This window comes from Myotis daubentonii, chromosome 20, assembly GCF_963259705.1.
Source record: "Myotis daubentonii chromosome 20, mMyoDau2.1, whole genome shotgun sequence".
Classification (NCBI taxonomy): Eukaryota; Metazoa; Chordata; class Mammalia; order Chiroptera; family Vespertilionidae; genus Myotis; species Myotis daubentonii.
The window spans coordinates 1,628,900-1,653,502 of record NC_081859.1 but is presented as its reverse complement, the minus strand read 5'-3'; the positions used below and the strand labels follow the sequence as shown (position 1 = coordinate 1,653,502).

Here is a 24,603-nt window from a genome sequence, read left to right as displayed (position 1 = left end):
TAGACACGGGCCCCCCACAGCGTCTGCTCCGCCGAACCCCACTCACCCGATGAGAAGCAGCTCCCCTTACAAACAGGATCGCGCCCCGGCCGCCGTGCAGACCTGCTGTGCCCGTCGATGACGGCGATTTTCTGCTCTTCTCGCCCCACCGCCTCCTCCCTCATGTTTCCCCTTAAGTCAGCTTACCTGGCTTCGTTCCTTTCAACAATAGCAACAGTAACCACACTGTTCTTTATTATTATCATTTATTGGTGTTTCTATCTCTCGTTCCCTCTCCCTTCCTCTGTAAAAATCAATAAAATATATTTTTTAAAAATCCCACAAGACGGGAAGCCAGGAGCCAGCGGGTGACTTGCAAGACCCCTTTACGGAGCCATGGAGCCGCGGACCCGGCTTCAGTCGGCGGCTCTGTAGTTCAGGTGCAGCCCCGGCCTCACATCGCAGACCAGGCTCAGCACCCGCGCCAGCACGCCCTCCAGGCAGCGGCGGTAGCTCCCCGTCAGCTCCGTGATCCTCTCCAGCGCCTGCGCCTCCATCTCCTCCACCAGGTTGCTCTGCGAGCCCATGGCCTGCGGGACGACACAGAGTCACGGACGGCCCTGCACGCGGCGTCCGCCCCGAGCGCCTCCCAAGTTCAATCTGCTCCGGCCCCGTTTTCCTATGACGACGGCCCTGAGGCGTGTGCACCTCCCGGGTTATGTGCCAGGATGTCCTCCGGGGATGGTACGATCACCAGGGTCACCAGGGGGGGTGGGAACACTTTCCTCAAACCTGGAAGGGGTCTCCGGCAGGTAACGGCTGCGTTCAGAGCTGACCTCGGCCCCGTGAAAAGCAAATGTGGGTTCAGCATCGTCACCCCATGTTCATCGACAAGGGTTGTCATTGCATTTTCCTTTTTCATTTTAAATTATTTTTATTGATTTCAGAGAGGAAGGGAGGGGAAGACAGAGGCAGAAAAACCTAAGGAAATACCAGACTTTTCAGCAATTTGCAACCACAAGTACCTTGGTCACCTGTAAATCTTGAGTTCGCTAATGGAAGTTTGGGCCCACAAACCCGTTCTACAGCACTGTAGAGCAGTTGTTGTTGATTCTACCAGTCAACGCGTATCGTTGTAAAAAAGAAATTTTTTTTTCTTCTGAAGCATGTCTCTTACGAAAACATGTTGGTTAAGAATGTGTCATTTGGCCCTAGCTGGTTTGCTCAGTGGTTAGAGCATCGGCCTGCAGACGGAAGGGTCCCGGGTTCGATTTTGGTCAAGGGCACACTCCTGGGTCTCGGGCTTGATCCCCAGTAGGGGGCGTGCAGGAGGCAGCCGGTCCATGATTCTCTCTCCTCATTGATGTTTCTCTCTCTCCCTCTCCCTTCCGCTCTGAAATCAATGAAGATATATTTTTAAAAAAAGAAAAAAGAATGTGTTATTTGCAATCACCCTTGAAAGAACCCCTTCAGTGTGTGCATTTGAGAAGGTAATGTTTAATACGTACTGTGTAGGTAGGAGACGATAACTGTTGATTGACACTTGAGGTGGCCAATCAAAAGGCCTTGGAATAAAGAGGCCAAGTTCACTCAAGTGTAAGATCTAGTTTAGCACTCAGCCTTGGTTGGTCCGCATCTGCTGACTCGGGGGTGCGGTCTGCGTTACAGCTGACGCATATGTGCCTCTGGGATCCCCGTTGCGTAAATACCAGCGCCGACGGGCTCACCTTCGCCTGTTTCGTGCGAAACTCCTTATCCTTCTGCATCCTGTACTGGTCCACCTCCACCATGGCCTCCTCCTTCGCTTGCCGTATGCGCTTGGCTTTTCCTGGAAACCAACAGTGCGTAGAAGCCATGATATTTCTTTGTCAGACACGTGGCATTTCGAGCTTGATTTTTAAACATTCGAGGGGTGGTCTGGGTTATTTATTTTTTTTAAATATATTTTATTGATTTTTTACAGAGCGGAAGGGAGAGGGATAGAGAGTTAGAAACATCGATGAGAGAGAAACATCGATCAGCTGCCCCCTGCACATCTCCTACTGGGGATGTGCCCGCAACCAAGGCACATGCCCTTGCTGGGAATCAAACCCGGGACCTTTCAGTCCGCAGGCCGACTCTCTATCCACTGATCCAAACCGGTCAGGGCTGGATTATTATTATTTTTTTTATGACGTTTCTCTAGAATGCAAACTTCACTAAAAACTCTGTTAGCCCGGCCGGTGTGGCTCAGTGGTTGAGCGTCGACCTATGAACCAGGAGGTCACGGTTCGATTCCCAGTCAGGGCACAGGCCCGGGTTGCAGGCTCCATCCCCAGTGTGGGGCGTGCAGGAGGCAGCCGATCCATGATTCTCTCCCATCATAGATGTTTCTCTCTCCCTCTCCCTCTCCCCTTTTCTCTGAAGTTAATAAAAATATATAAAAAACAAAACAGCGATATTAAAAACACCTATTTTTTTTCCCAATTGGATTCTGTAGAACGTGGGCATGACTACGCTCTTTCCCGCAAACACGTTTAAATATATTCTCTCCCCCTCCTCCCCCTCCTCACAGCAGTTACAGCCACAGGACAGATTTCGGCTGTCACTTCCCCAGAAAGACATTATTTGGTCCCGTTTTCTGTCCTGGTCCCCGGCCAGGCGTCCTCCGGCCCCGGCGGCTGGACCCCATGGCCACTGGCAGGCCTCCAGCGGCCCCAGACAGGCAGCTCAGACTCCATCAAACCCACTAACGGCTTTTAAAAGCCTTTTATTGAGATTTTTTTCCTGGCCATTCCTCCCCTCTAGAATGTCTGATTAAGCAAGCCTCCCAGCACATCAAAGTATTTATATATACATACACATACACACACACATATATATATATATATATATATATATATATATATATATATTTTATTTTATTTATTTATTTTTTTTCTAGTAGCCTTCTTGATGGGGGACTTGAAAGTGGTTGTAAAGCGATTGTTTGATGGCGGGGAGTGTACTTAGGGAGTGCGCTCTGCTTTTATGAAGAGCGAAGGTGTAAGCCTGAAGCCAGCTCGCCGGCCACGCAGACAGCCGCCATGGCCTGGGGATCGTTAGCCAGGCACGTGACGTTTGGGGCAACGGGAGGAAGTTTGGGGGGGGGTTATAGACTCCTATTAATTGCTGCTGTGCCCCCCTTCCCCTCACTACCGCCCTCGGGGGGTTAGGTACTAACAGGCTGGGATCATTAAAACCTTAAAGAAACGCTGAACTGTATGAAAACGCGTGCCCCCCCCCCCCCCGAATCGATGGTCTTTCTGCTTCAGGGACATGCCTTCCTCCTTCTGCCCGTTTCACACCGTTTCTCCCTCCTCGTGAGCATGGGCGGACCCCCTGGGCCAGGGCGGGCGATGCTGTGCAGAGCTGGAACCCAGTGGACTGTTCCCTGAGTACGTAGCTGAGGAGCCAGTGTCCACCAGCATTCACCTGGGACCCCCAAGCCCGGCTTCCTAGGGCTCTGTTTTTATGAATCCTTGTGGCATTTGAGTGGAGATGGCTTCTCCACTTCTCTCCCTGCGAGCTGTGAGCCGCTTTCCGATCACGGTGTAATGTATGGACTAAAGATTCATGGAGGGCCCGGCCGGCGTGGCTCAGTGGTTGAGCGTCGACTTATGACCCAGGAGGTCACAGTTCAATTCCCGGTCAGGGCACATGCCTGGGTTGTGGGCTCGATCCCCAGTGTGGGGCGTGCAGGAGTCAGCCGATCAGTGATGCTCTCTCATCATTGATGTTTCTCTCCCTCTCCCTTCCTCTCTGAAATCAATAATAGTAAAATATATATATATATATTTTAAAAATTAGACCTCTTTCTTCTTAAGCATGAAAAATAGGAGTTCTATTCTTTCTCAGTACCATCTGTGCCACACATGGGGTGACCACCAGGGGTCAGATTTTAGGTGTGACACTCCAATATTTGGTCACCAAGTACCTACAAGATCTTATAGCTTCATCAGGCCAAACGTTCTGATGTTTGGTTTAGAAAACGGGGCTATCTCATGCATCATAGCTTTTTATTTTATTTTTGAAGGTTTTTCCTTCTTTTTTTTTTTAAAAAAATTTTAATTCTTTTTTAAAAAATATATATTTTATTGATTTTTTACAGAGAGGAAGGGAGAGGGATAGAGAGTTAGAAACATTGATGAGAGAGAAACATCGATCAGCTGCCTCCTGCACACCCCCTACTGGGGATGTGCCCACAACCAAGGTACATGCCCTTGACCGGAATCGAACCTGGGACCCTTCAGTCCGCAGGCCGACGTTCTATCCACTGGGCCAAACCGGTTAGGGCAAAAATTTGAATTCTTTATTGTGTAAAGTATTACATAACTCTCCTTCCCCCCCCACCCCGCCATTGACCTCTCCCCGCTGCCCCCACTCCTCCATTTTTTTTTTTTTTTAAAGAGAAGAAAGGAGAAGGCGAGAGAGATAGAAACATCCATGATGAGAGAGAATCATGGATCGGCTGCCTCCTGCACGTCCCCTGCTGGGAATCAAGCCCGCTCCCCAGGCATGTGGCCTGACCGGGAATCGAACCGGGGACCGCCTGGTTCACAGGTCGATGATCAACCCCTGAGCCACGCCGGCCGGGCCAGCACAGCTTTAAATACGACTCAGGCATTGGGCGGTGTCTACCTGCTCCTAAGCACCCTGTCGACTCTGTTCTAACTCGCAGGGGAAAACAAACAACACCTTTCTCGGTGCTGTTAAATATTATGACAAAGCCAGCCCCGTTCAGGGAGCGCCCTGTGCTTCTCTCTAACAGCAAACGCCGGGGAAGGCGACACGTCGGCAGGAACCGGAGCCACCTTATCTCATTCATCGGCTTCTCGGGGCTTTCTGTGGCTTCTCTTTTCCTTGCACTTTTCTTTCTTTTTAAAAAAAAACATTTTAAAATAGATTTTTACAGAGCGGAAGGGAGAGGGATAGAGAGTTAGAAACGTCGATGAGAGAGAAACATCCATCAGCTGCCTCCTGCACACCCCCTACTGGGGGTCGAGCCCGCAGCCAAGGTACATGCCCTTGGTCGGAATCGAACCCGGGACCCTTCAGTCCGAGGGCTGACGCTCTATCCACTGAGCAAACCGGTTAGGGCTGCACTTTTCTTATTTAAAAAAAAAAAATGTATATATACCGTACGGGGCTTTCGGTAGCTCCTGGGTGGAATATAACCAAAGGGCATTTATTGGCCGGTGGAAATGTCTGTGGTGGTTATTTTACGGTGACCCCCTCGGAGAAATGAAAGCCCAGTAATACTCAGGAGTCGCCCCCTTGTCTGCGGGCCGTGAAGGAAGGAGGGGTATTTAGAGGCCCACAGACCTCAGAAGACAGGGCCGCCGAGTTCTCACAGAGCCACTTCTGGTTTACGAGTTTGTTAAAAGGCACGTCTTCCTGAGCCCGGCGTGCACTTGCGCGGCGCGGGGTTGATTAAATCCAGGGGCTGGTGGAAATCATTCGGAAGAAAGTGCATATTCGGGAACAAATAGGCAATTAGCTGATTTAAAAAAAAAGAGGAAAAAAAAGTATGCGTGGCTGGCGTCCTGGAGACCCGCGAAAAAGGAATTGTGTTCCTGTAACAGCCAGTGTGTGATCTGCGTGGCTCCGCGGTTGAGCGTCGACCTGTGAACCAGGAGGTCACCAGTTCGATTCCTGGTCGGTGCACAGGCCCGGGTTGTGAGCTCGACCCCCAGTGTGGGGCGTGCAGGAGGCAGCCGATCCATGATTCTCTCTCTCTCCCTCTCCCTTCCTCTCTGACATCAATAAAAATGTATTTTAAGAAAATAATAAATAAAATAAATAAAGTCAACTAGATGGTAAGGCTGTTTGGCAGCTAAACATATAATGTAGTCCACAATTAGGGAATAAAAGCAAATATCTGAGCTTTTCTTTTTTTTAAGAAAAAATATTTTTATTGATTTCAGAGAGGGAGAGAGAGAGAAACATCCATGATGAGAGAGAATCATGGACCGGCTGCCTCCTGCACGCCCCACACTGGGGATGGAGCCCACCACCCGGGCATGGGCCCGGATCAGGAAGCAGACCGTGACCTCCTGGTTCATAGGTCGATGCTCAGCCACTGAGCCACGCCGGCCGGGCAGGTATCTGAGCGTTTCCAGTCATCTTACTGGAACAGGCCAGGTCTCTCTGGTTACAGGAAAAGTTGACTCAGAACTGGCAGCAGTTGTTAAAAAAAAAAAAAAAAAAAAAAAAAGAATGAAACTAGAGTGTTCTACTCCAGTCTCCCACTGCTATTGCTTATAATAATATACAAGTAAGTAGTTTAAATATTAAACATGACTATTGCCCTGGTCAGCTTGGCTCAGGGGTTCCCAATCAAGGGCACATCATACCTGGGCTACAGGTTCGATCCCCGGCCCTGGTCGGGGCACGAGTGGCCAGCAACCAATCGATGTGTCTCTCTCACATCAATGTTTCTCTCCCCCCCCCCCCCCAACACTCTCTCTAAAAATCAATGGAAAAAATATCCTTGGGGGAGGACTGAAGAAAACCCAACTATTTAGTCTGTAATCTACTATCTCAGATACAGTTTTCTGATCCTCAAAATGCCTTGGCCGTGGGTTCATTTTACACAAAGAAAAGATGGAAGGTCTGAGACGCTAAATAACATCTACAAAGAAACTTACATTTATATAAAGAAACATTAAAAAAAAAAAAAGCCAACGCTTTTTGTACTCTGTGGCCTCACCCCCAGCTTTTCAACCCTGCTTAGAGCCCACTCCCACCTTCCCCCCCGCGAACCCCCCAAGTTGTCTCTCTCAGTGGCTGGTGACTGTCTTGAGAGTCAGCAGCAGCCCATTCCCCATCGGGCCTGTATTCCTCAAGGCAAGGCGTGTACACCGCGCACCGTATTAGGCGGCGACTCCGGAGATCTGAGGGGCCCTCCTTCGTGGAATGCATGCCTATTTTTGCAGCATGCTATATGAACACGGCCACCTCATTAATCTCGTATTTTTCTAAAATGATTACCATGAGCATGGCTCTGTTTGTGTTCTCCTCTCCCCCTCTCTCCCTCCGTCTCTGTCTTTCTTCTTTAAAGATATAGTCAGGCCTTCACCTCTGAAGGCCTGGGGCAGGGGGTGGGGGGGGGGGTGGAAGAGGTCATTGGGGGGGAAGGGGGGACATATGTAATACTTTCAACAATAAATAACTTTTTTTAAGTAAAAAAAAGAAAGAAAAATACACACACACACACACACACACATATATTCAGGAGTCTACTATAAAGGGTCTCAGGTTGGCTTCTGGTCAAGGGCATGTACCTGGGTTGCAGGATCGATTCCCGGCCCCAGGTCCGGGTGCATGCAGGAGGCAACCAATCGATGTGTCTCTCTCACATTGATCTCTCTCTCTCTCTCTCTCTCTCTCTCTCTCTCCCACTTCCTCCCTCCCTTCTCCTCTCTCTAAAAAAGCAATGGGAAAAATGTCCTCAGGTGAGGATGAACATAAAAGGAAAGAGAAAGAGAAAGGGATCTTAGACCTTCTAAACGGCACTCACATCCTCATTCACAGGTTTTCATTCAGAGTCTCTGTTTGGCCTTCTTACATGTCAGGTTTCAAATGAATTTCTTTATGGGGGAAAAACAACACAGTGAAACCTCTGGGGCTATAAAAGCGATGGCTATCTGACCCTCCCATGACATTCTTTCTCCCTCTCTCTCTCTCTCTCTTCCCCGTTCTCATCTATACACTTATCTCCCTGGAAAATTCTTGAGGGAAGAGCCTAGATTTTGTCATCTGTATACAGCTCACCGTGGTTGGCAAATAGACACACCCCCCCCCCAATAAATACTTATTAAATTAAAGGAGGAAATGAAAGACAAAGGAGTGAAACAGGAGACATGCTCACACAACCCCAGGTAGGGAAAGTAAGGCTTGTTTTCGCCTGGGGACCTTGGAGGAGTCATATGATGGGCGAGGTCAGTGGAGTTGTCACTATAAGCTCCTACCGCTGATCACTATGTCAGATAGCGGCTGGCTCCCGGCCCGCCCTGGCCGGAGCCGGGGACAGACAGACCGACAGACGGACGGACATTCCCTGGGACACGGAGCACGGAGGTGAGTTGTTGAAAGTCAAAATATTTTCCCGGAGTGTGTGCTACGGCTAGTGGCTGGTGGGGTATCTGCTTGAATATTCATGAACAGAGACGGAGAAAAAAAAAATTACCCAGGTACCTTACAGCTGCGGGCAGCTACGATGGACATGTGTGTATTAATCATAGAGCGTGTTCCTTCCAATGCTGGCGAAAGGCAATGATGTTTGCTTTTATCTGCGTTGTGGAAGCTGAGGCCGGGGTCCCCGTGGTCGGCAAACTGCGGCTCGCGAGCCACAGGCGGCTCTCTGGCCCCTTGAGTGTGGCTCTTCTTAAGCCTTAGGAGGACCCTGATTAAGTGAATAACAATGTACCTACCGATATAGTTTCAGTTTAAAAAATTTGTCCCTCAAAAGACATTTCCGTCGTGGTTCTGTTGGCATTTGGCTCTGTGGACTGATGAGTTTGCCGACCACTGGGTTAGGCTGTTCTGAGCGCTCCCCGCTTCCGAACAACTTAGGTGGTTCATAGCCCCTTTCTCCTCCCGTGCCTGGGAAAAGGGAGAAATAACTGGTCAAAACCACCTGCGTCACCTGGTGATACTGGTTAGGGAGGGGCTCCCGGGTTACTCCTAGGCCCCTGTTTGCATCGATTGCCCTTTTATTCCTTCCGTCCTGAGGAAGCGAGGTTAGCACCCTTGGTCGCCTCTTTAAACCAGTTGTTCTGTCCTGGGCGTTTCCAGCGTGGCCAGGACATTTGAATAAAGGGGGAGGGAGTTTCTCCCCCTTCGCCGCCCGGAAGGGGCCGGGCTGCTCTGCGTCCTGCGATCGTGTGCATAGTTTGTTTTGCAGAAACAGAAATGGCCAAGCAGGCCAGTTCGTCTCCACATCTTCCTCCTTCCTTTCCTCCTCTAACAGGCCTCACGCCAGGGACTCTTGGCTTGTGTGGTTGGCACCCACCTTGCTGAGTGTTCAGGGAATCCATTCGTCTTGAGAAAGGAAAATGGCCCTGGCTGGTGTGGCTCAGTGGATAGAGCGTCGGCCTGTGGACCGAAGGGTCCCAAGTTTGATTCCAGTCAAGGGCACAGGCCCGGGGTTGCGGGTTCGATCCCCAGTTGGGGGCGTGCAGGAGGCAGCTGATCCATGATTCTCTCTCATCATAGATGTTTCTATCTCTCTGTCCCTCTCCCTTCCTCTCTGAAATCAATAAATATATATTTTTAAAAAAAGAAAGGGAAATGGTTACCTGAGGTTCGAACCCCAGTGAACTGAATGTGGCCCCTACTGACCGCCTGTTGGCGTGGTGACTACTGTCCCACCTCCCGTTCCCGACACTACCGCTCACTCTATGGGGTCCTCTTTGCCCCTGTCACCCCACGCACCCAAAGAGTGACAACAGCCACAGTGTAAGGCGTGGCCTCTATCTGGCTGGACCGTGAATTTAAATATTTTTATTGATGTCAGAGAGGAAGGGAGAGGGAGAGAGAGATAGAAACACCAATGATGAGAGAGAACCATGGATCGGCTGCCTCCTGTACCCCCTGCACTGGGGATCGAGCCCACAACCCAGGCATGGGCCCTGGACCAGAATTGAACCTGGGACCTTTCAGTCCACAGGCCGACGCTCTATCCACTGAACCACACCGGCCAGGGCGACACAAGTGACTATAGATCAAGTGATGATTGGAAACGGGAGCGTGGGTAGAACACGGCGTTGGCCCACGCGGCCTGCATTCGAGGTGCAGACTCGTGACGTGGGGTTTCCTCATGGCAGAGGTGATGGGCATTTTGGGGAGCGTGGTGGTTGGGATCTTGGCCTGGAAGCGGGACCCCACCCAGGCCCTGCCTCTACCACTTCCTGTCCGGAGGACTTGGGCAATAATTCCTCTAGGCCTCCCTTTCCCCTTTTGTTCACGTGAGGATTCAATGAGACACGCATTACCCATAGAGCCCGGCACACTCTTGTCTAATTTTTAGAATTATGACCTTTTTCAAATGATGACCCCTCAGTCTCCCCCTCCACAGAGTGGGAATAATGGTGGTCCCTAGTTCATGGCTGTGAAAGTGACCAGGAAGGGGGTTGAAATTGACTGAGAAGGTTCTATGGGCAAGTTCCTAGATGCATGGCCCAGTCAACAGAAAGTTAGAGAAAATGAGACTACGCCCTGGCTGGTGTGGCTCAGTGGATAGAGCGCCGGCCTGTGGACCAAAGGGTCCCGGGTTCCATTCCGGTCAAGGGCATGTGCCTCGGTTGCAGGCTCCTCCCCAGCCCGGGGCCCTGGTCGGGGCGCGTGCAGGAGGGCATCCACAATCCCTGTGTCTCTCTCACATGGATGTTTCTCTCCCTCTGTCTCTCTCCCTCCGACTCTCTCTAAATTTCGATGGAAAAATATCCTCGGGTGAGGATTAAAAAAAAACAAAAACAGAATAAAATGAAAATATTACGAAACATCGGAAATCCAAAGGCATCCAGAGAAGGACAAGAGAGAGAGAGCCCTGAGCTGCATTATCATAATTTTACAGAAACGGGCAGGGCGCTGAGGGCGGGTCCGTCCCCCGCCCCGGAGTGTCCGCTGCAAGCTGCAGACTTCCATCTGCAAGTCCTCTCTCTCTCACGCCTTTCACGGGATTGCGACACGCGTGGGGCCCTCAGGAAGTTGCAGAGACGGGGAAGCCCAGGCCTCCGTAACTTCCACGTCTGTGAGCATTTCACAGCCGCTCAGGAGGATCTGAGTGAGAGACCTTTGTCCCCAGGACAGCCCTGGGGCCATGGTGTCGCAGGAAGAGGGCTGGGCACTGAGTTGACCTGCAGCTGAGGCCCATGCCCACCCCACGGCCCCCCAACCCCGCGCCCACTGGTGCCACCTCCCTCCCGGGCAGGCAGAGGGGGACTTACTCTTCTTGGCCTCCTCCAGCTTGTCCTTGGCCCTCCTCTCGGCCTGCAGGAGCTGGTGGATGCCCTGGGACTGGCTGGCCATGGCGGCGGCCGTCCCGTCCAGTCGGGCGGCTTCTGTGGATTCCGGGAAGGGAATGGACGGGCGGCTTATCCGGCTGGAAATCACCAGCCCCTCTGCTTGTGGTGTCAACAGCTGGAGCTGTAAACACGGCTCTTTGTTCCCTGGTGGCCGGCTGGGGCCCAAGGGGAGCCCAAGGGTGGAATCCAGAAAAACAAGTCGGGTGGGTGGACCTGAGGGAGCCGGCTGTCATTCTTAGGGACCTCAGGGGACAGGGCCGTGTGACGGAGGCGCTGAGTCTCCTGAGAAGGAGGGTCCGCACGGCTCTTCTTCCCAGACAGAGGGACCTGCCGCGGGCTCTTCTCCGGAGGACAGGGCCTTTCTTTGGTCCTCGTCTGGGCGGTTCTAGGTGGAGGGTGTTTTCTTGGTTTCGAGTGACTCGGTGATGCCTGGGACACAGTGATTGAGCTTGGGTTCCGAGGGGCGTCCGGCTCGGTGCACAGAGATGGGCAGGGGGCTGTTCCCTCTCCTCCCCAGACCTCAGGGGCTGGGAAGGAGCTGCCGGGGAGGGGGGGGGGCGGGTAAGGATGGCCCTGTGCACTGGCTGTGCTGTGTCCCAGTCCCAGGGAGCCATCAGGGTGGGGACGGGATCAGCAATCAGGGAATCAGAGCTTAGGTTTGCGGTTCCACTGAAATGGCGTTACGTGGTGTTGGCCTTGGGTCTCGTTCTGAGACAGGGCATGTGATCCGGGGGTGAGCAGACAAATGAGCTAGTTGATCACAGGGGAGAATCATCAGACATCCTATCCACGTCTCTAAAAGTTTTCTCCGGCCCCGGCTGGTTTGGCTCAGTGGGTAGAGCGTCGGACTGTAGACCGAAGGGTCCCAGGTTCGATTCTGGTCAGGGCGCATGCCTGGGTTGCGGGCTCGATCCCCAGTTGGGGGCGTGCAGGAGGCAGCCCATCCATGATTCTCTCTCATCACTGATGTTTCTCTCTCTCTCTCCCTTCCTCTCTGAAATCAATAAAAATATATTTTTAAAAAATGAAAAAAATAAAAGTTCTCTTCGGCATGAAAATCGAAGCTTTTGACTTACGGCCAAGACTCCCCGTCCCCCCCCCCTCCCCCCCCCCCCCCCCGCCGAAATGATCAGCATATTAGAGTTTCACAGATTGTCGATTCCCAAAACGACTTCTCTGTGGCCTCGCCCCTAAAACCCAGCTTCAGTCTCTCTGCATCAGCAGGTGGGTGTGAAAGTAACGTCTCCCACCATTAAGGGCGCATCGCCCCTAGCAGATCTGTCCAAAAGAACCACCTTCCTTCCTTTTTACCTTCCCATCGAGTCCGCTGTGAAAATGTAAATTTTTAGCGGGCCTCTACCATCCTTGGTAGAGCCGGAGCAGACGGCTTTCGGTAAACACACATTCGAACCCGTGAGAGCGGATGTGAATGTGAAGGGGAGAGAGGTTCTTCAGGCTCAAGTGCAGCCCGTCTTGGGCCTCGATTGGTACATGTAAAAATATATACATAGCCCTGGTTGGAATGGCTCAGTGGATAGAGCATCGGCCTGTGGACTGAAGGGTCCCGAGTTGGATTCCGGTCAGGGCACAGGCCCGGGTTGTGGGCTCGATCCCCAGTCGGAGGCATGCAAGAGGCAGCTGATCAATGATGCTCTCTCATCACTGATGTCTCTCTCTCTCTCTCTCTCTCTCTCTCTCTCTCTCTCTCTCTCTCTCTCTCTTCCCCTGTCTGAAATCAATAAAAAGATATTCAAAAATAATAATGAAAATATATTTTAAAAATATTACATATTTTTTAAAAAATCTATAATAATATGAGGTGACCATTATAATTTTCAATGATGCACGGAGTCTTCAGTTGTACGTCTTTATAAAGATTCTTAAGGGTTAGAAGGGTTGTGTTTGTTGGATGGGATAGAGAAATGGACGTATTACTCACAGTCACTTTGTAAAACAGGAAGTGTCCGAATCAGCATAGTGTGTATCTGGCCCCTGATCTCTGTGTCTCTTTCCTAAATACTCATCTGTTTCCTTGTTTTATTCCTGCAAAATGAAAAAAAAAAAGTTAATGGAAACAACAAAATCTTAAAGACAAAGTCGGTGCCCGTTGGAAAAAGTCCGCTGGCTCGATGGTAGAGGATCACACAGGAATGCCTCTGATGTTTGCTTGTTCTTAACTTGGAAAAAAAGAAAAGAAATCGAACGTTGAATGTTTTGAATAGCTATAATTAAAAGTTAGCCAGTGCTCCGTGTGCGTATATATATATTTTTTGGTTTCTCTTTTTTGAAGTTTCGTTTCTGCTCAGACTTCCTCTCATTCCGTCATCACCTCTGCTCGGTGCACTGCCATGCGCCTTCCTCTTTTGCCCATGTTGGTGGAGCCCTTGGACCCGGATCATAGCTGGAATCACAGGAGATTCATTCCTGTTTCCCCCCAGGCCCGAAACTTCTAGGTATTTTAAAACCATGAACTCCAATCTTTTTTTTTTTTTTTTAATATATTTTATTGATTTTTTACAGAGAGGAAGGGAGAGGGATAGAGAGCTAGAAACATGGATGAGAGAGAAACATCGGTCATCTGCCTCCTGCACACTCCCCCACTGGGGATGTGCCCGCAACCAAGGGACATGCCCTTGACCGGAATCGAACCTGGGACCCTTCAGTCCGCAGGCCGACGCTCTACCCACTGAGCCAAACCGGATAGCCCTCTGAGGATAAAGATGGCGCCTCATTCGTGGTTCTCTCTGGAGCGGTGCCTGGCACATAGGGGGCACCGAACATTTTTTTTTTTTTTTTAAATCACGCAGACACCTTCTTTCCGATGAAGTACAACTGTGAGAAATCTGAGCGGGTGCTGCTCTGTTTCAAACTGTCACCCCCGGCCGGTGTGGCTCAGTGGTTGAGTGTTGACCTATGAACCAGGAGGTCACGGTTCGATTCCCGGTCGGGGCACATGCCCGGGCTGCGGGCTCGATCCCCAGGGTGGGGCGTGCAGGAGGTGGCTGATCCATGATTCTCTCTCCTCGTTGATGTTTCTCTCTCTCTCTCTCCCCCTTCCTCTCTGAAGTCAATGCAAATATATTAAAAAATAATAATGTAGACCTAGCTATGGTGAAATGATGCAAATTCTTTGCCAGATGGCTTCTGCCATGGTCCACGCCCAGGAATAGAGGAGACCCTTCAACTTCCACTTTTGTTTTCCCGACGGAGGTCACAACGTCCTGCTCCCTTTGGTTTGGGGCTGGTGAGGGGACCCTCCTGTGAGCCTTCAGCACAGGGTACGCAAGGCCTGAGCTGTGGTGACCTGAGTCAGGCTCCCGTTCCTGCCCGCCACGTGGGTCCTTAGAGAAGCAACTGTGATAGAAGGTCGAGCGTAGGGACTGATAAGTCGGGAGATCCTGGGCAAGTTACTTCGCCTCATCCATACAGTGCTGTGGACAGAAGAGTCCCTGTGTCGTGAGCATCTATGAAGATGAAGTTGGATCAAGTCTGAGAAAGGCATGTCCTGTAGTCCACGCTCAGGAAATGTTGGCTGTTATCGTTGGCCGTTGGATAATGCAGAGGCCACACCTCCAAGCAGTAGGTAGCCTACTCGTCTTCCACACACACCAGGGATCACAGGGACTCGTCTAGCTCCGCTCTGAACCGTGTTGTCTCTTTCTCTGGGGCCAACACTCCCCCGTCTAAAGTCATGGTCTGCAGGACGTTCTCATGGAGCCCCTGAAGGGTGTCAAACTCCCCGTTGGTTCAGATGGACCACGACACCGCGTTATCCGTCCCTCATGGCAGCCCGGGAGGAGAACCACAGCGTTGGCCCCTCTTCCTCCATCGGTGCCAGCCCCCGGGCTTAGATTCTCCTGCCCGTTGGCCACCCTGTCCAGGAAATCGGCGAGGGAGCTCGAGATGGAATCCCTCCCAGGTGATTTCTTGAGAGGAAATGGGATTGAGGCTCCCAAGTGCTGGGACCGTGGATGAGGTGTGGCTGAGGCTGTCCCTGGAGGACCCTGTGTGCCTGGTGGGGGTAACAATGGCTCCCGGAGGACTTAGCACATCACCAGATTGGGGGCAGAGGGTGTTTCCCAGCTCATCGCATAGAGAACCGAGACTGCTTTGCACACCATCCGCCCATAACTTCTCTTACTAGAAACTCTTGTCAGGGAGGCAAGGAGGGGGTGGTGTTCCTCTTTCTTCTGCTCTTCCCCCCCTCCACCCCCTCACCCTCACACAGGCTGCCCTTTGCTGGGCTATTTTAAATCCTCTAGGGCTGCCCCAAACGCTCCTTTAGCCTACTTCCTCCTTTATGGGATGGGAGAGGGAAGAAGGAACAGGATTGAGTTACCCACCAGTGACCCTGGAGAATGTTCAGGAAACCTCCGTGAAAGGGAGGTAAGGTGTCAGAGAGACAGTGCCAAGAACATGACCTAGAGACGCAGTGTGTCACGTAGCCTTTGCCCTGGGCCAGTTCCTGTCTCTGTGCCCTCTTTCTGGCGTCTGGGATACGCCCCGTTCTGCGACTTTAGCTCCAAAGATGTCCTCTTTCTTTGGCCAAAGCAGAGGCTGAGCACAGGGGACATCAGAGAGCATTAGTACAGGAGGGTGTTCAGAGATATCGGGGAGCCTGCATGACCCCCGCCCTCCCTGAAGCTCAAGTAGATTGCTGGGTTAGGAACTCACACGAGAAAGGAGGGGTGGTTGGGAGACGTTCTGGGGCAGGAGGGGCTGCACAGCCAAGCAGAAGGACACGGGTAGTTTTGGGGGACGGAGGGAGAAGGGGGCTGGATGTTGCAGAGTGGAACCGAGGCTCAGGGTCAGAGGTGAGCGGCCGGAGTGGGTGGAGCTCATTTGCATAAAATAGGCTCCCATTCGCGTCTAACGCAGGCAGAACTTCTCAGCCCGTGTGCATAGAGACTCCTTCTGAAGTCAACACAGGCCATGTACTTGCGTTATTATTTAGCGCTGAGGGTATTGACGTAAGCGAAGCCCACTCACCCAATCAGCAAGGTGCACCATGTTGAAGCCGGACGTGGAGCGATGTCAAGCATAAAGCAAAAATGTCCAGACAGTAGAACCGCCTCGTGCCCAGTGGCAGCCACTCCCCAGACCTGCCTACTGAGGTCGTGACCTGTGACTGGTACACATGCAATTAGATGACAGATTCCAAGAACGCAGTGTGCGTAAAAACGCGTAATAATGTCGCGTCCGTCGTGTTTTTATTCGTTGCACGCTGATATAATATTTTGGATGTACCAGGTATGAAGAAACGTGGAAGAATTCATTTATTCCTTCTCTTTACTTTCTAATATGTGAGGATCAGAAAGCTCAGAATGACGTGCGTGGGTGCCGGTATGTTGACGTTGGCCAGCGCTGCTCTTGAGTCGAATTCTGCCCTTTATCTGCTCCACATCCTTGGGGAAGTTAACTTCTCTGTTTCTCCGATCCCCCAGCTGTCAAGTAGCAGCGTTGTGAAGATGAAATGATTTGATATAGGAAAAGCACTTTAAAAATACCTAGGGTATAGAGAATTTAGTTATCATCTGTCTTATCTATCATCTATCTGTCTGTCTGTCTGTCTATCTTAACTAGCAACTAACTAGCAGCACAAGTGCTCAGAGGCGCCCTGGGTGTGGTCGCCTGTGTTAAGGGTATTGAGGGCTTCCTGTCTTGTTGAGAAAAAGGAAGAGCGAAGCCAGTGTGTGTGTGTGTGTGTGTGTGTGTGTGTGTGTGTGTGCGCGTGCGTGCGCGTTGGTGTGTGAGTTTCACACTGTGTGTGTGAGTTTCCATGTGTGTTTCCGAGTGTCAGAGGGGAGGATGGGTGCCCGTCTGTCCCCTGGGAACCAGCCTGGGACACTCCCGCGGTGCCCGCTGTGGCTCTCCGTTACTTCGGGCCTGGGCATGATGGGTGTTCATGACCTGTTTGGTTTTACGCCCGTGTTTCTGGGGGACACACCTCCTTTTCCCTTCTCCTCCAGTTCTCAGAGGCCCTGTGAGTTCTTTTGCTACTTCTCTGCATTTTAATCATCTTTTGTTCCCTTGGCTTTTGATATCCAAAAGGTCTGAGCAGACTGATACATACCGTCACCTTACCCAGGGCCCTGTGTGTGTGTGTGTTTTTAAAAATTATTTCTTACATTATCTTACCTATGAGTCAGGGCCTCCTACTAGCAACAGCTATGTGTTAGGGACTAGGCTACATTCTCTGCAGACACTTTTTCTTAAAAATATATTTTTATTGATCTCAAAGAGGAAGGGAGAGGGAGAGGGAGAGGGAGAGAGAGAGAGAAACATCAATAATGAGAGAGAATCAGTGATCGGCTGCCTCCTGCACGCCCCCTACTGGGGATTGAGCCCGTTACCCGGGCATGTGGCCTTGACTGGAATTGAACCCAGGACCCTCCAGTCCATAGGCCAACACTCTAGGGCAGCGGTCCTCAACCTTCTGGCCCTTTAAATACAGCTCCTCATGTTGTGACCCAACCATAACATTATTTTCGTTGCTACTTCATCACTGTAACATTGCTACTGTGATGAATGGTCATGGAAATATCTGATAAGCAGGATGGTCTTAGGCGACCCCTGTGAAAGGGTCGTTCGACCGCCAAAGGGGTCGCGACCCACAGGTTGAGAACCGCTGCTCTAGGGCTTTGCAGACACTTTCTGTTTAATTCTCACACCAACCCTGGGAGGTAGGTATCAGGACCACCTCTGGCCGACACGTGAGGAGGGGCCATTCTTCCTCCTGGGGTGCGGTCAGCCGCAGAGCCCACCCTCCATCCCCACCCTCCGTCCCCGTGGCCGGCCAGGGCCATGGCCCGCAGGCACAGAACTGCGGCCATCCCTCCCTCTGCCTCCGGGATTTCTCCAGCTCTGCGTCTCCTCTTTCATCCGGCGTCTGTCCGCTTCTTGTTTCCATTCTGGGATTCCGGCTTCTGGCTCCGGGCTCGCTGAAGCTGACAACGCTGTTTTAATGACCTGCCGGCCTGTGATTTAGTGCGCACGCTTCATGGCTGCCTGCTGCCTCGGGTGCCCGCGGCACATGGCCTGGCACCACTCAGGGCTGAGCCTGCTGCCTGCCTAGCAGGGGATGGGAAAGGAGGGATGTGTTAGATTCCTTCTGTGGCTGATAATTACTTGTGACATATCCAGTATCTCCTCTAAATACCATGTGCTCGTTTATTCACTCATTTAATTAATCCTTTTCTGTCTCTCTCCTTCCTTCCTTCCTTCCTTCCTTCCTTCCTTCCTTCCTTCCTTCCTTCCTTCCTTCCTCTCTCTCTCTTTCCTTTTTTTAAAAAAATATTTTTTTATTGATTTCAGAGAGGAAGGAAGAGAGAGAGAGAGAGAGAGAGAGAGATACATCAACGATGAGAGAGAATCATTAATGGGCTGCCTCCCCCACGCCCTGCCCTGGGGATCGAGCCCGCAGCCCAGGCATGTGCCCTTGACTGGAATCAAACCCAGGACCCTTCAGTCCCCAGGCTGGCGCTCTATCCACTGAGCCACCCCAGCTAGCGACACGGGTTACATTTGACTTGTGAACGAATAGCACGGTTTAAAGTCTAAGTATGTCCCACATGAGTGCCGATTCTTGGTGTCCTGCGTTTTACCCGGGAACCCCACGGAGGCGGTGACCACTCTGGATGGGAGCCTGTGGGCCGCCAGCTTCTCCTTTCTCCGAACAGAAGGAGCGATTTCCTGGTACAACGTGCAGCAACTGGCTGTCGGCGGGGTATGCGTGTGTGTAAACACTGCAATCGGCTAAGGCGACATGTTCACTTGTTCTCGCTCTTCGTTATGAAACGCCATTGCCTAACATCCTGACACGCTAGGTCCTTGGAGGGCTGTGTGAACAGCAGCAGAGACGACACAGGATGTGAATTGTAGACCTGGAAGGGCCAGACCTCATGCATCACCACTGGGGACAGTGCACGGAGCGATGTTCAATGAGTTGACGAAAGGCAGTGGTTCTCAACCTGTGGGCCGCGACCCCTTTGGCGGCCGAACAACCCTTTCACAGGGGTCGCCTAAATACATCCCGCATATCAGATATTTACATGACGATTCATAGCAGTAGCAACATGACAGTGATGAGGTAGCCACGAAAATAATTTTATGGTTGGGGGTCACCACAACATGAGGAACTGTATGAAAGGGTCGCGGCATCAGGAAGGTTGAGAACCACTGATTAAAGGCACGACACGCAGGTGGCCAAGCACAGACAACATGTGTTCCTAGACTTCTTGTCGGGGACAGTCTTCCCTACCGACCACAGAATATTCTCCAAGCTTCCCAGTGGGTTTGTGCTTCTAAGACATCCACGGGCCATGCTCGGCCGGCCTGGCTCCGTGGTTGAGTGTCGGCCTTGGAACCAGGAGGTCACGGTTCGATTCCTGGTCAGGGCACAGGCCTGGGTGGTGGGCTTGATCCCCGGTGTGGGGGCGACCAGTCAATGATTCTCTCTCATCATTGACGTTTCTGTCTCTCCGCCCCTCTCCCTTCCTCTCTGAAATCCATAAAAATACATTTTTAAAAAATAAAAATGAAACACCCACAGGGACCCCCAAGAAAGCAGCGGGCTTTCTGGCTAGGACTTTGGGGGTGGCCTTCATATATAGCCTACTGGTTCCCTTTCTCTGGAGAACCCCAAGACCCCCTATGTCTTGCCCTCGAGTGTAAAGACTCAAATAATGAGGTTAAGACAGGGCCCCTTCCGTGGGGCCTTTGAAAACACACTGGGGTATTGGACGTCCTGGGTTCAGGTGGCAGACTTGACTAAGCACACTCCCGGATGGCCAGGCCTGGTCTTAAATTAGGGGGGCGGGGGGGAGGGAGAGAGCTTTAATTAGTTCTTTAATTAGGGGGGACGAGCTTCCTGGACTGAGCGTTTGACTGGATTGGGTAGAACATGGCATGGAAGCCAATGGGCTCAACATCCGAGAGACGTCACCGAGCGAAGTTCTGATTCTTGCTCACGCCATGTGGGCCGGTGGATAGGGTCTCTCTCTCTCTCCCCCCCCCCCCCCCCGCTCCTTCTCTCTCTCTCTCTGCTGTGGAGGTGACCGGGGGAGGGTATTTGTGGTGCTTAGGGGCTGAGCACTCACACAAAGTGCCTTTTCAAGGGGGAAAGAAATGCGAGGCTGTGCGTCAAGCAGCGTGGAGCTCATTAGTTCCCCAACTGGGCGCTGTTCTTTACAAGGACAACTTCCTCCGGGCTGGGGACGGGGAGGGGGTGCGAGGGCCGGAGAAGGTGGGCCGCCCGCGAGGCTGAGGGCTCCTGTCTCCGTCTCCGTCTCCTCCGAGGTGACTAAATTAGAAACAGCCCACCAAGCCCTGTGCTCCCTGCAGAAGCTGCCGCCCGCCCCGAGGTCATGGCCCCAGCAGGGGAGTGGTTGGTGCCTCAGAGCTGGGGGCTCATTAACATTTCTACGGGGAGCTGCCCAGGGCTGAGTCCCTCCAGCAGGACTCTGGTGACATCAGGGGGCCCCCAGGATAGGGCCTGGGTTGGGGGTGGCCTCGGGGAGTCCCAGGGAGCAGAGTCAATGTTCTGTTCTAGTGACAGGCCCTTGGGATCCTAGGAAACCCATTCATTCATCTTTACTCGCAAAACTACCGATTTCTGCATCTGTATGCGTCGGAGGTGGGAGGTGGAGAGTCTCCAGGGACCACGGAACCCACCCAGGACCATGCCTGTGGGTGTTTCCCCACGTGGTGCATTTGAATGCTGTTGTGACCGGACCATCGAAGGGTCCGGGCTGCCTGTCGCGACTTGAGCCAATGCAGCAGACACAGAATTGAGTCACTTAACGTTTATCCCAATCCTGCCGGCGCCGTGGAGAGCAGCAGGCCGGCCGCCCCCCCCCCCCATCAGCAGCTGCTTGTATTGGGGAGAAGGACAAGGATGACGTGGAGAAGTGGGCAAAGGGTCTGCCAAGTGGGCAGTTCACAGGTCTGGAGATCTGCAAAGGCCTGGGGGTCTGCAAAGGGCTGAGGGTCTGCAAAGGGCTGGGGGTCTCCCAGGGGCTGGTGGCTCTGGCTTCTGCAACAAGGCTGTTCGTCTTTCCATGATCACAGCCCTCCCAGGTGTGCTCCCAGGTCCCGCGTGCAGCTCCCAGCCAGGTTAGAACGTGCCTTCTTTAACCGAAACCAAACCGCCGCGGTTAACAGAGCAGGACTCCCGTTTCTTGCGATTCTAGCTGGTCCCCAATATTCTATTCCTGCCCCATCTCCTCCTCTGAGGAGATGGTTTAGCAGCTCCATCTCCTCCCCTGATAACAAGGCATCTCCCGCCCTTTCTCTCCTGGCCATGCTTCCCAGCGACGGAAAAGGGAGAGAAAGGATGCCACCGTGAGCTGTGTGAGCTCAAAGCGGCGATAAAGCAATGCTAGGCGAGCAGATGCTGTGTCCACTGTAACTCATTCACTGTAAGAAATCCCTGCCGCCCAATTCAGTAGCTTCATTGGGGGAAATTTTACCTCCTCTGCCCCCGTCCCCCAGGTCCCGGGCCACCATGGGATCATTCTGCAACCGGGAGCTCTTCCTGGCTTCTGGCGGGAGGAGGCCGGGAGGCTGCTAAGAGAACAGGCCCTCCAACCGAGAGTGAATGACCCAGCCCTACTGTCTACGGCGCTGAGGCTAAGCCACACGGCCTCATTCAAGGTCAAGGACATAGGTGGACCTCAATGCTCACCACGGATGGACTGTGAGTATGTCAAGGAAAGGGTCCATCTGCTTAAGGAAAGTTCATCATAACGCTGAGAGTCGAGAGGTTTTGCTTCAAGCATCCTGGCCCTTTCAGAGATCACCCGTTATATTTCTTGAATATGAGATGAGTTGAGAACTGATTCCGACGTGTACCGACTTCATCTTGGCCGTTCATGACCGTCTCTCTGTCCAGAACAGGAAGGTAGCTTTAAGGGTCGCAACGTTATGAGTAATAAACAAAACCCCTGGAATGTCAGCCTCCACATGTAAACGGAGGAATCCCAGGAGCTCATCCATGAAGGAGTCACCGCGTGTAACCGACATGCGGCTGCTTGAACTAGCATGTCGGGACCGTCGCATTTAGACCCCTTTGCGTCGTAATCACGGTGCCACATTTTAAAGTCCCAGATGCTCCGAATAAACCTGGGATTTGATCGTTTCGGGACACTTGGTTCAAAACTCAAAAGCTAAGGGAGCATCCTGCGTTTGTCTCGCGGTCGTCTTGTCACGCGTCTGCTTGTATGTTCATATCGCAAGGTCGAGGGTAGAGAAGCAAGGGATTTGCAATGAAAACCGTCTAGGCCAGTGGTCGGCAAACTCATCAGTCCACAGAGCCAAATATCAACAGCACAACGATTGAAATTTCTTTTGAGAGCCAAATTTTTTGAACTTAGACTGTATAGGTAGGTACATTGTTATGAACTTAATGAGGGTGCTCCTAAGCTGGCCTTTGCTAAAAACGTCCTCCATCTGATGGAGGTACGTTCGCTGAGGTCGACCCTTTCCAACTCTTCCATCCACACACATCTTGTGTACTTGTTTTGTCTATCTCCTTCCGTTCATCCTCTCTATATGTCCAAACCATCTCAACATGCCTTTCTCAATCTCGACACTACATCTCCTTTCACTCCACAGCGTTCTCTAAAATTAACTTCATAAACTTAAAGTGTTAAGTCAACTTCGTATTGTACGTGAGCGACCACACGTGGTATTTTGTGGAAGAGCCACACTCAAGGGGCCAAAGAGCCGCATGTGGCTCGCGAGCCGCGATTTGCCGACCACTGTGCTAGGAAAACACATATTCGAAAGCATCTCGAGTTCAGGTGCGCGCGCCGCCTTCTTGGGCAACATGGCAGGTCCTGAGCCTGTAAAATGCACAGCGCCCCGCGCCCAGCATGTTCCTGGTGGCTGATGGAGGCACCCAGGGTCGGTGTGGACCTGCAACCCCGTGTGCCAAGCACGCATGTGCTTACATGTCGGTGTTTATATTTTCTGCGGCGTTTGAAGGGCGGCAGTAAACAAGGGCCGCTTGTTTTCCTGCCAAATGTGGCGAGTTCCCAAATCACAGCCCCTTTGAAACCCTGTCAATGCGTCTTTGTGCCGTGAGAGGTGCACTCCGCCCCCTCTGCCTTCTGCAGGTAGAAGCACGGGGCCTCACGTGACACTTGACATCCTCACGCCTGTCCCATCGACACATGTCACGTCATGTAAAGTACACGGCAGCTCTGGCTGTGAAAATTGAAGAGCTGTTTGTTTGTTTTTTAAAAAAGATACACTTTTATTGATTTCAGAGAGAGGAAGGGAAAGGGAGAGAGAAATAGAAACATCCATGATGAGAGAGAATCATGGATCGGCTGCCGCCTGCACGCCCCCTACTGGGGATTGAGCCCACAACCCGGGCATGTGCCCTTGACCAGAATCGAACCCAGGACCCTTCAGTCCGCAGGCCGACGCTCTATCCACTGAACCACACCGAACAGGGTGAAGAGCTGGTTTTTAATACGACCCATTTATTTAACTGATGTTGTAGACGTGTGTTTATGGAAAAGGGAAAGACGTTACCAACACAAAGTGATCGGATGGGAATCCCCAAGCCTTATTTTGTAATAATTTGAACAAACGACACGTAAAGAGTGTGCATTTTTGCCAAAACACTTTTAACAATTTGAAAGCAAAGAAGACGATTCACCAGTACTTTCAGTGTTTAATCTCCCAACATCGGCCGTTTTCAAACACACGCTGTTTTCCAAAGACGGTGCCATTGTGATGACCGGGCTATTATAATTTCGCGGGGAAGTATTTAAATGATGAGGGAGAAAAGCAGACGCGTTGGGGAACCAGATTCTGGCAGGCTTTCCAGCTGGATGGGAAGAGTCCGGGTCATTTGGGGAACTGAATTTCCTATTACTTGGCAGGATTTTTTTTTTTTAAATGTGTTTTTTCCTTGAGAAATGATAGTGGCTATTTTTGGAAAATGCCCACTTTCTCACGAAAGGCTTGTCTTTAGAACATGCATCCCGTCACCTCGTCTCCCCATCTCCTCTCGCTCCCTTGCTAGCTTCCCCCTTTCACAGCAGGAGGCGAACGCTTTATGTTCTGGTCGGTCCTCTTCATCATAAGGTGCAGAAAGATCTCCCTTTTCCCAATTTTATGAAATCGTAAGACCATGGACACAGCTTCCCAGGGCCTTGAACGAGGCCTGTGTAAGCCCGGGGCCCTGAAACTTCCCCATCAGAGTAAGTTCACCTCTCTTTCTTCTTTTCTTTAAACTTTTATTTTTTAAAGAATATTTTTATTGATGTCAGAGAGGAAGGGAGAGGGAGAGAGAGAGAGAGAAGCATCCATGATGAGAGAGAAGCATGGATCGGCTGCCTCCTGCACGCCCCAGACTGAGGATCGAGCCCGCAACCCGGGCAGGTGCCCTGACCGGGAATCGAGCCTTGACCTCTGGGTCATAGGTCAGCGCTCAACTCCTGAGCCATGGCTGGTTGGGCTCACCTCTATTTCTGAACTCTTAAACCTCAGATATTAATATTTATCTTTGTTTCTTCCAGGGGAAGAATTGTTGACAATTACGAAATTGATACTCACTCAGGTA

The 24,603-nt window shown here is 51.7% G+C and overlaps 1 protein-coding gene across 2 annotated transcripts; it reads right to left on the bottom strand.

The window, feature by feature from the left end:
- Positions 1–233: 233 nt before the first annotated feature.
- ATP6V1G3 (ATPase H+ transporting V1 subunit G3) lies at positions 234–11,179 on the bottom strand. Of its 2 annotated transcripts, XM_059677400.1 has the most exons (3): positions 10,950–11,163; positions 1,707–1,807; positions 371–569 (listed from the first exon to the last, which is right to left on the bottom strand). In XM_059677400.1, the coding sequence occupies exons 1-3, from the start codon at positions 11,029–11,031 to the stop codon at positions 396–398; spliced, it is 357 nt and encodes a 118-aa protein (XP_059533383.1). In that variant the 5' UTR covers positions 11,032–11,163; the 3' UTR covers positions 371–395. The 2 variants fall into 2 exon arrangements, with proteins under 2 accessions (XP_059533384.1, XP_059533383.1); XM_059677401.1 differs by lacking the exon at positions 1,707–1,807 and having other exon boundaries at positions 234–569; positions 10,950–11,179.
- Positions 11,180–24,603: the final 13,424 nt, after the last annotated feature.